This window comes from Coregonus lavaretus, assembly GCF_964263955.1.
Source record: "Coregonus lavaretus genome assembly, chromosome: 36".
NCBI classification, from domain to species: Eukaryota; Metazoa; Chordata; class Actinopteri; order Salmoniformes; family Salmonidae; genus Coregonus; species Coregonus lavaretus.
Genome location: NC_140023.1, coordinates 11,634,923 through 11,646,227, shown reverse-complemented (window position 1 = coordinate 11,646,227; position 11,305 = coordinate 11,634,923). Strand labels below are relative to the sequence as shown.

Genomic DNA, 11,305 nt, shown 5'->3' with positions numbered 1-11,305 from the left:
TCCTCTGGATTTAGCGGTCACTTGTATGACTTTAACTAAACACGGCAAATCATTGTCCTCTGGACTTTAACTAAACATGGCGACAACAGAAGTGTCAAATATTAAACAGACTTGTCACTTAAGTTTACAAACCAACACAATTCTCTAAAGAAAGCAAGCAAGTGCATTACAAAGTAATCAAGCACTTTAATATCAATACACAGTAACAATAACCAGTGCTCATAACGTTTCATCCATTCATATTTAATTCAGTACCTGTATTTACATTACTGTAGAAACGACAGCACTGAAGGCATTAAAACCCCATTAAAAGTGGTAAATTAAACTACTGTGGCGTGAAAATATGACTTACCTAATTAAAGGGATGCCATTTATATTGATTGGTTAGTAACTGCATGATGAAAGAGCAACTCATAGGATGAGGATGTCAGACATTTGCAATACATAGGGTTGATGTGTAGCTAAGAGCATATAGTGGACTTATAAATTACATCTTTATTATCTGATCGTCCAATGCCTGTGAAATGAAAGATGGTCCAAGAATCTTCGCTGTTGTTGTTGATGAAGTTTGTTAATAACTGCATAATAACAAATTGCTTTGTAGAAATGAGGGATGAATATGTGTGACTGATTACATTTGTAAGCAGGACATTTGAAGCACAGAACAGAAATGTTGCTTTTTTTAAGGTAAGTAGCTGCTGCATTCAGTGTACATGAGTAAAGTAGATGAGTGTAGCAGCCTATGTGTGAGAATGTAACTTCAAATTGTATCTACATATACTCTGTGGTTCTAAAAGTAATATTAAGAGGAACAGTAACATTCACGTTCGTCATGAGCACTTGGTACCTGTTTGACTTGTCAGACTAAGATCCTGTTTCCCTATTGAGGAGGGCCAGATACCAGATACTGTCGGTACTAGGTACTGCTGAGCCGAACCTCAGGGACCAGCCTGTCCGTTTGTCTTGGAGAGAAAACAGGGTGCAGAGGGGAAGCCTTCCAAACATGGACCCAGCCTGTCTGTTTGTGTCTGTCCAACCTTTTAGGAGCAGTGCAGGTGTGTGGCCACAACAGAAAAATAATCTTCCACCCTATATATTTTACTTTTTTTATCGTTCCTTTTTGTGTCCTTACACTCTCACATATATTGTACATACACTCATTCTCACATGCTCTCTCTGCTAAATGAATAGGCATTGTTTTAGCTCCAGGACTTACCTCAGTGTGTGTGTGTGTGTGTGTGTGTGTGTGTGTGTGTGTGTGTGTGTGTGTGTGTGTGTGTGTGTGTGTGTGTGTGTGTGTGTGTGAGAGAGTGAGTGAGTGAGTGAGAACACTGAGGAAATGATAAGGTCATTAAATGCTAGTCCCAGAGCCACGCGTAGCGAAGGCATATCGGTGACCCAGAGCGGTTGTGGTCCTCTTCCTCTCCTCCGACCTCCTCTTCCTCTTTATCGCAGTCTTTAGAATGCAGCTATATCAGGAAGTAGGCCCCCAGGCCAATGACAGAAGAGAATTTGGTATTGGGGGTGGGGGTGGGGGGTGCCGTTTAAAAATCGGTGTCCCAGCCAGAGTTGTCATCTGGGGGCGGGTCTTCATTGTCCTCTGGGAAGCTGTCAAAGTTACTTGTGTCCGTTGGTGATGTCACCTGATTGACAGACAAAGACAGAAAGAGAATTGAACCACTTAAACCTTTTATGAAAGCAGCTTGCTGCTGAAATGTTGGTTCGTGACTTACATTAGGGATGATAGGGGGTGTCAGCGTTCCCTTCCGTAGACCTTCCCCGTTAAAGCCCTCGAACCATCTGGAAATGTATAGAAACTGTTATAAATATCTAAATGTGAGAAGATTAGTAGAATAATATGGCTATCCATATCCATGAACTTACTTGTGCTTTTGGATGTCTTTGACACCGTTTTTCAAGTTTCCCAGTCTTTCCGAAGGATTGTCCCTAAAATGTACACATCTTTAAATTCTCTACTAAAGACCAAATGATATTAAAGGTCCAATGCAGCCATTTTTAACTCAATATCAAATAATTTCTGGGTAACAATTAAGTACCTTACAGTGATTGTTTTCAATTAAAATAGTCAAAAGTAACAAAAATAGCTTCTTAGCAAAGAGGAATTTCTGTCTGGGAGTGGTCTGAGTGGAGAGGGGAAAACTGAAAATGAGCTCTTATTGGCAGAGAGGTTTGGAACTCTCTTTCTTATTGGTCTATTATCTAATTTACTGCATGTTGATGTCACAATGTAAGGCCAAAACTCCCTCCCATACCAAAACAGGCAGAAATTTCAGGTGGTCTTTTCAAACAAATCTTACACTAAAAGGGCATACAATTCACAGTATTATTCCAACCTCATAGTGTGGAAATATACAGTATATAAAACACAGGGAAATCATGTTTTTGACTGCACTGAGGCTTTAAACAGTAATTGTTGAGGGTGGACCAAATGGTTTGGGACTCACCTGCATAGTTTTTTTATTAAGTTGGCAGCGTTTTTGGTAATCTTCTTTGGAAATTCAATCATGTCGATGCCCCTCAGGATGATGTTATATGTTTTCATGGGATCAGGGCCAGAGAAGGGAGGGCTGGAAGACCAGGGTAGAAGTAGACACTAACATTTCTCCCAATCTAAGTTTACATCTGGCCTTTCACTTTTATTTAAGAGTAATTATCAGGTTTGTCTGTATACCTGCCGGTGAGGAGCTCAAACATGAGGATTCCTAGAGACCAGTAGTCAGCTGAGATGTCGTGGCCTTTGTTCAGAATGATCTCTGGTGCCACGTATTCTGGTGTTCCACAGAACGTCCACGTTTTCTTCCCAAACCCTATCTTCTTGGCAAAGCCAAAGTCCACCTAAACAAAGGACATGGGAAAATACATTCTTAGAGGCAACCTGCAGCGTTAATAGATCAAAGTGTTAGAGGTTTGGGCCATCAAGCTTTGAATCCACAGTGTGTGTCCCTTACTAGCTTGGCGTAGCCCCTGTGGTCCAGTATAAGATTCTCTGGTTTGAGGTCTCTGTAGATGATGCCTTTGGAATGCAGGTAGGCGAATGCTTCCACCACACAAGCTGTATAGAACCTGGTGGTGGAGTCCTCAAATGAACCCCTGGAGAAGGAAGTGACAATAATCTCTAAAATAACCATCATATTTTAAACAAGCTCACATTGACCAGCTCTTCCACAGACTCACTGAAACACATGCGAGGCACAATGAAATTAGTTGAAATATTGACCTGACATGCTGGCTAGGCCGGCCACGTTGTTATTCAATAATTTCATCCAAACTGGTCGCGGGTGTCAATGGGCGTCTGCGTAGCCAGGCGCTAAAATAGATCTTGGTTCTATTTTAGAAGCTTGACGCGTTGCAAGTCCCACCTCTCCCAACTCTACTCATTGATTTTCACGAGCATACTAACCCACGTGGGTGATTGAAAGATGAACGCGGAGAGATAAATCAAATAACTAACTAACTAAAAACTAACTAGGTTTCCCCTTTTATCTGTGGATTAATTGTCGGAGTAGAGAACACATGATTTTGTATGACTAAAAAATCTACAAAGATCCAGCAAAAAAAAGGAGCACATGCATTTCAGGTAAAATAACAACCTAATGTTTATCTCCCAGGACAAATTAGCTCGCAACAGCAAGTCAGCTAAATGTCTATGAATGTTTCATGTGTGTTTCGACCTGTCCCCAAATTAATATAGTTGATTCACAGTTGGTTTTGGTATTTTAATCTGCGTGTCATGAATGCGTCTGGTGGGGATAGACAAAATCAACATGCGCACGATGGTGCATGCGGGTGCACACGGGGAGCCGGTTTGGTCAAGGTATAACACTCACCGGTCTCTAAGAATGGTCCACAGCTCTCCTCCCAGACAAGCCTCCATCAGCATGTAGAGATACTTACTGTCCTTAAACGTCCTGTATAGTCTGAATACGAAACACAGAGTACAAAGATATCAAGACAGTGGCGGGGGGAGGGTGGGTCCTCTGTAGGTTTTACTGTGAATTAAAAGTGTCTGTGGACAGGCATTGCATGCGTGTCTCTACCTGACAATAAAGTCAGAATGGGCCTCCTGCATAATTAGTTTTTCAGAGCGGATATGCTCCTGCTGCCGCGTGTCCACGATGTGACGCTTCTTCAGGATCTTCATGGCAAAAGTCTTCAACTCATCACTCTTCAGCTGGACCTGTTGACACAGGAGAGAGGAGAGCACTGTTAGCTGTAAGCAACAGTTCAATGACACATCAATGCACTACAATGTAAGTTGCAGCTTCTTAAGCTTCCGAGTGTGGACTTCCCATACTTGTCGCTAGAATCCAGAAGACTAAAGAGTCCCTTTACAAGTCAGAATGTTGAATTAACTGTCCGTGGAGTTCACCCTTATGCCGTTGGAAATGTTAGACAAAATATCCATAGGAAAGTATTATTAAACCGACTTCAATATGCGGGTCTCTGTGCGTGGCTCTCATGGTTTGTTTGTTCATCACCTGAGTCACGCGCACACCACGTAAATACAAGCAGGCGATACATGCATTCTAACCAAACTCGTGCAGGTGTTTACATGGTTTTGTGCATGTGCCAGGTGATAGAAATCGCAACGGCAGTACCAGCATTTTAAAAAGTCGGTTTAACAATACTTTTCTGTGGATATTTTGTCTCATATTTTTTGCACAAGAACCATCCAAGTGGACAACTGGCAGAGTAAGTTCAAAGGACAGTTTATTCAACATTTTGGCTACACAACGCTATTCAAGGCACCTTTCATTAAGCTATAGCTTGCTATTAGGTCAGGAGGCCGACAAGTAGCAGCTGTGGTTCCTACCAGCTCTACGCGGCCAAAGCCACCAACCCCCAGTGTGTCAAAGATGTTGAAGTCAGCCAGATTGAGGTTGGAGAAGAAAGCGTTCTCTGCTTCGTACCTGCAGGGACAGACAACAAGGACATGTTAACTTTTAATTAGTACTTCTTATTTTAATCTTCACTGATTAAGACCTGGGACAGATGGTGGAATCTCTGGACAATCCTTGACATTGATCAATTAACTAACAGGTAGAAAAAAAACTGCCGTACTCCAGACCTATTTAATGTCCTGAGTCCTGACCTCTATCACAACATAGAACTTCCATGTCCCTATCTGTCCCCATTGCACCAGAGACAGAGGGGGACAGAAGTCACATGAGATGACTCCTCTGGGACCAAATGCCGTGCTTGGCTAGGCCTGTCACTCCCAGTGTCCTCTCTGGTTATTGTTTAATCCAGTGGGCCTTATCAGCTCAGTAGTGTGATCGAGAGGATCAGGACAGATAGAGGCCTGAGCCCTGAGGATAAAGGGTTTCTGGGTCAACCAAGCCAAAAGATCTTCAACGCCTTCAGCCTCGGGTGCATGCCAAAACAATCACCATGACGGTGGAGTGGTTCATACTTTTCCATGTGAAAGGGGAGAGAGCGGGGACAGCAGCTTCACAGCGATTGCAAATGTCGCACCTGTCCAGCCACATTAGCCCATACTGGAATTATTTCTGGACTTTGTGACATTACCAGGAAACATCTGGGCCCTAGTGATGAGCTCCAATCACAGACCTCCTTACTAGAGGGCAATTATGTTTATGATGATGACTCTGTGTGTGGTCTTCTCCACAGTCTCACATATAGGTGTTGTCTAGAAGGTGTTGTCATTTGAACCAACTCTGCCAATTGGTACAACTGTCTGTCTGTCTGTCTGTCTGCCCTGTTTCCCAGAAAAGGGACATGTTTAGCAGGGGCAGCGAGGCCCACTAGTCCCTGAGCACTGAGCACGACTCCATTGGGCTTCACCAGCCTCTCCTTTCATCACTCCCTTCTACTCTACCCATCTCCTGGAACACAGCCCAGACTACACTCCAAAGAGGGTGGCCCATTTACAGCTCAGGGTGACTGACAGCTGATCCCTCTCCCTGTCAAGAGTTTTACAAGTCAAGGGGTGACAGCGAGGCCCACTTGTCCCTGAGCACTGAGCATGGCTCCATTGGGCTTCACCAGCCTCTCCTTTCATCACTCCCCTCTACTCTACCTATCTCCTGGAACACAGCCCAGACTACACTCCAAAGAGGGTGGCCCTTACAGCTCAGGGTGGCTGACAGCTGACCCCTCCCCCTGTCAAGAGTTTTACTATTCAAGGGGTGATGGGTAAGGCCAAGAGATTTTCCTGACCAAGTGACCTGAGGAGGGAAGCGTTAAAGCTCAATTCAGACCTACCTCAGTCATAAGCTCATTTGATGTTGTAAGAATAGTTTATGACCACTAGATGGCGAGGTTGTATCATTGTCATCACAGGTAAAGGAAGTTCAACTGAACATTCAGTAGAGAATGGAAGAAATTAATTCAAATGTCTAGAATTCAGTGGAGGCTCCTCAGAGTAGGAAGGGGAGGACCATCCTCCTCAGTGAATTTCATAAAAATAAAAATAGTGAAACATTAAAAAAGTTATCATTTTTAAATAAAACTATACTAAATAAATTCACGTCACCAAATAATTGATTAAAACACACGGTTTTGCAATGAAGGTTTACAGTAGCCTCAGCAGCACTCTGTAGGGAAGCACCATGGTGTGGCCGGAGGACAGCTAGCTTCTGTCCTCCTTTGGGTACATTGACTTCAATAGAAAACCTAGGAGGCTCATGGTTCTCACCACCCTTACATAGACTTACACAGTAATTATGACAACTGCTGGAGGACGTCCTCCAACCTATCAGAGCTCTTGCAGCATGAACTGACATGTTGTCCACCCAATCAAAGGATCAGAGAATGAATCTATTACTGAAAATAGCTAGCTAGCACTGCAGTGCATAAAATGTGGTCGGTAGTTGACTCAAAGAGAGAGAAAGACAATAGCTGAACAGTTCTGAACAAATGAATTCCTTCCAAAATTAAGGTTAAGCAAGAGAGGGAGAGAGAGAGAGAGAGAGAAAAGCTACAGTACATGTGTTTGAAATGTCCTTTAGAACAGTACAGCAGAGAGCCGGCCAGTGGTGTTCATTTCCAGTCAAGCGTTTGAATTCAACTGGTAATTGGATGGTGATCTGGTGTCCCAAGGAGGGGTTATGAAAATACAGGCTGGGGTGGGGCCTGAGACCAGCACCAATCGCATTGTTTCCCTTCTCTGTCAATGATGTCACACTCTTTAAATAAGCTCTCATTCTCTACTGACCCTCCTATCAACCCACACACAGTTGTATTTTTTAATTTTTTTTACTTTCACTTTCACTTAGCTAGCTAGTTTAGCTTACTCAATCACCCGACTCAAGCAGAGAGGATGCTATGTTAGCTAGCTGGCTATGGCTATCCAACACTGGAACTTTTCCAAGTCAAGGTAAGCTTTTGGTTTTATTAATTTATTGCCACCAGGGCCCATCGGTGTAACTGCTAAACTGCGGGTTTACAAACACGTTAGTTCTAGTAGCTACAGTGGGGAAAAAAGTATTTAGTCAGCCACCAATTGTGCAAGTTCTTCCACTTAAAAAGATGAGAGAGGCCTGTAATTTTCATCATAGGTACACGTCAACTATGACAGACAAATTGAGAATTTTATTTCCAGAAAATCACATTGTAGGATTTTTTAAGAATTTATTTGCAAATTATGGTGGAAAATAAGTATTTGGTCACCTACAAACAAGCAAGATTTCTGGCTCTCACAGACCTGTAACTTCTTCTTTAAGAGGCTCCTCTGTCCTCCACTCGTTACCTGTATTAATGGCACTCGTTTGAACTTGTTATCAGTATAAAAGACACCTGTCCACAACCTCAAACAGTCACACTCCAAACTCCACTATGGCCAAGACCAAAGAATTGTCAAAGGACACCAGAAACAAAATTGTAGACCTGCACCAGGCTGGGAAGACTGAATCTGCAATAGGTAAGCAGCTTGGTTTGAAGAAATCAACTGTGGGAGCAATTATTAGGAAATGGAAGACATACAAGATCACTGATAATCTCCCTCGATCTGGGGCTCCACGCAAGATCTCACCCCGTGGGGTCAAAATGATCACAAGAACGGTGAGCAAAAATCCCAGAACCACACGGGGGGACCTAGTGAATGACCTGCAGAGAGCTGGGACCAAAGTAACAAAGCCTACCATCAGTAACACACTACGCCGCCAGGGACTCAAATCCTGCAGTGCCAGACGTGTCCACCTGCTTAAGCCAGGCCCGTCTGAAGTTTGCTGAGTGCATTTGGATGATCCAGAAGAGGATTGGGAGAATGTCATATGGTCAGATGAAACCAAAATAGAACTTTTTGGTAAAACCTCAACTCGTCATGTTTCGAGGACAAAAAATACTGAGTTGCATCCAAAGAACACCATACCTACTGTGAAGCATGGGGGTGGAAACATCATGCTTTGGGGCTGTTTTTCTGCAAAGGGAACAGGACGACTGATCCGTGTAAAGGAAAGAATGAATGGGGCCATGTATCGTGAGATTTTGAGTGAAAACCTCCTTCCATCAGCAAGGGCATTGAAGATGAAACGTGGCTGGGTCTTTCAGCATGACAATGATCCCAAACACACCGCCCGGGCAACGAAGGAGTGGCATCGTAAGAAGCATTTCAAGGTCCTGGAGTGGCCTAGCCAGTCTCCAGATCTCAACCCCATAGAAAATCTTTGGAGGGAGTTGAAAGTCCGTGTTGCCCAGCGACAGCCCCAAAACATCACTGCTGTAGAGGAGATCTGCATGGAGGAATGGGCCAAAATACTAGCAACAGTGTGTGAAAACCTTGTGAAGACTTACAGAAAACGTTTGACCTGTGTCATTGCCAACAAAGGGTATATAACAAAGTATTGAGAAACGTTTGTTATTGACCAGATACTTATTTTCCACCATAATTTGCAAATTAATTCTTAAAAAAGCCTACAATGTGATTTTCTGGGAAAAAAAATCTCATTTTGTCTGTCATAGTTGACGTGTACCTATGATGAAAATTACAGGCCTCTCTCATCTTTTTAAGTGGGAGAACTTGCACAATTGGTGGCTGACTAAATACTTTTTTTCCCCACTGTATGTTGTCTATGACGTGACAAGGATGTAGGCTGTGTGAAGTGGTTAGCGGTCATGATATGAAGGTTTGGCTTGGAAAGGTTTTTTCGCCTAGTCACTAGCTGATGTGTTGTGCACTGAAGTCCACTAGCGAAAGGAAAAGGTTAGAGGAGGACATCGTGTAGATAGTTGCGAGATGGAATTATATATACAACGAGCAGAGTGATCATGCTGTTTGTATGTGGCTGCTATGAAAGTGGATTGTGCTTGCGTGTGATCAGGGGTGTATTCTCTCCGCCGATTCTGTTTTAAAACGTTTCTTAAACGGAAGCAAATGGAACGAAATGGACATAAACATACCTGAATTTGTCCAAAGAAACTCTCATTTGCAAGTGTTGGACTAATGATTACACCCTAGATCAGCTAAATGCAGGCAAGAGTGTGCAAGGTGGTATTGAATGTCACTGTCTGTCACCTTGACTGTAAATTTTCATTCATAAGCTAGGTTGTAGCAACCTCATGATGGGTACAAGGAACATTTGAGTATCATGTAGTAGCCTAAACCTATCGATGTTACATTGAGCTGGATGAATGGAATATGAATGGCAGTCATTCAATATGCTGTAATAGAAATAAGGCCATGCTCATCAAAAAAAGAATCATCCTCCCTCATCTTAAACGGCACCAACCGCCACTGATAGAATTGCAGAAAATTGCAGTGTGATGAAAAAATTAGTGATGACTCATAATTCAACTCATAAGGCGGCAGGTAACCGAAAGGTCGCTGGTTTAAATCCCCGAGCCGACTCAGTGAAAAAGAAAAGTCACTTAACTTAATTGCTCCTCTAAGTCACTCTGGATAAGAGCGTCTGCTAAATGACTCATATGTATAACCCGCACACGGGTCATGAAATACTGTGTGGATGATATTTAATTGCAATGTTTTTGGCCAGATATTGCAAATGAGATTATGAATAGCAATTTTAAACACTTGGTCGAAAACTTGGTAATTCCATCAGACATGTTTAAAACAATTGTCAGGGTAGAGATGATCACTTCTAAAGTGAGATATGATCATATTAATGAATACATACTGTGCTAATCTTTTCCAACATTGTTATTGGCTTCATATGATAATACATAGGATTATTACACCTACATATTAACAAACACATTTTTAACATGATCATCAAAATACATTCACCAGCCAGTTTATTAGGTACACCACCCCTTTCAGTTTATTTGGTACACCACCCCTTTCACGAAAATGGTTCGATCCTACAGACAGTGAGTCACGTGGCTTGCTATATAAAGCAGGCAGACAGGCATCGAGGCATTCAGTTACTGTTAGAATGGGCAAAATGAGTGACCTAAGCGACTTTGACCGTGGTATGATCGTCGGTGCCGGGCGCGCCGGATCCAGTATATCGGAAACGGCCCCCCTCGTGGGCTTTTCATGCATGACAGTGTCTAGAGTTTACCGACAATGGTGCGACAAACAAAAAACATCCAGTCAGCGCCAGTCCTGTGGGCGAAAACAGCTCGTTGATGATACATTTGATGTGTTGCCTCTTGTTGTCGTCACAAGTCTGAGGCACTTTCTGCACAACACTTGCATTTGGTTGACATCGGTTTGCCTGTAGACTAAATACTGCCATTGGCCTACTCTGAAGATGCGCCCTTCTTTGGCACCAAATCGACGTTGTCGTTAGCAGCACTCATGTTGTCCGACACACACACAGGTAAAGCTGTTTCTCTCCTCACCAGAGTGAAACTGTGCAGAGACTGAGAGTGCCAGCTTGTGATTGATCAGCATCCTCTGTGCATGTAAAGAGTGAATGAACGAAGTCTAGCGCATCTCATTGGAGGCGGCACCGTAGTCTAGTTTTTGTTGTATTAAGGGATGGATCGAAATCTACAGGATGGTTACTTGGAGGAAAATGGGGGAGGGTCATGCTTTTTCAATTTCAGTCATTTGTAATTGATGAAATTTCAATATTTCTCAGTGTTTTATAATTAGTTGCTTATTAGGCTATACTGTATATCGTGTGCTCAATACCGCCCCTCATCTCTGATTCTCTGAAATATCAAGTGCGCCTATATGCTATTTAGTGTGGTCTCAATCAAATGATCCATAGCCTATAGGCTATAGGCTACGAAGTGCATGCTCGGAGAAGCACAGAGCAAAGTCATATTTCTAAGATAGCTGCTGGGACGGTGTAAATAAAACTAGGCTGAATTATTCACTGCAATGGATATTCCAACCTTGAGCCCCGGCCTGCTC

At 42.9% G+C, this 11,305-nt stretch overlaps 1 protein-coding gene across 3 annotated transcripts in view; it reads right to left on the bottom strand.

Moving 5' to 3' along the window:
• Window positions 1-1,544: 1,544 nt before the first annotated feature.
• LOC311111048 (cGMP-dependent protein kinase 1-like) overlaps window positions 1,545-11,305 on the bottom strand; it is a gene marked incomplete at both ends in the record, with an annotated part of 156,999 nt that continues 147,238 nt past the window's right edge. For 2 of the 3 annotated variants that reach the window (XM_084153743.1, XM_084153744.1), the window contains 9 exons: window positions 1,545-1,643; window positions 1,734-1,800; window positions 1,885-1,947; window positions 2,466-2,588; window positions 2,693-2,856; window positions 2,970-3,111; window positions 3,849-3,938; window positions 4,059-4,198; window positions 4,835-4,931. In XM_084153743.1, coding sequence (XP_084009869.1) covers window positions 1,545-1,643; window positions 1,734-1,800; window positions 1,885-1,947; window positions 2,466-2,588; window positions 2,693-2,856; window positions 2,970-3,111; window positions 3,849-3,938; window positions 4,059-4,198; window positions 4,835-4,931 — 985 coding nt within the window. Of the gene's footprint in view, window positions 1,644-1,733; window positions 1,801-1,884; window positions 1,948-2,465; window positions 2,589-2,692; window positions 2,857-2,969; window positions 3,112-3,848; window positions 3,939-4,058; window positions 4,232-4,834; window positions 4,932-11,305 lie in introns of all 3 variants that reach the window. The other variant, XM_084153742.1, reaches the window with a different exon arrangement.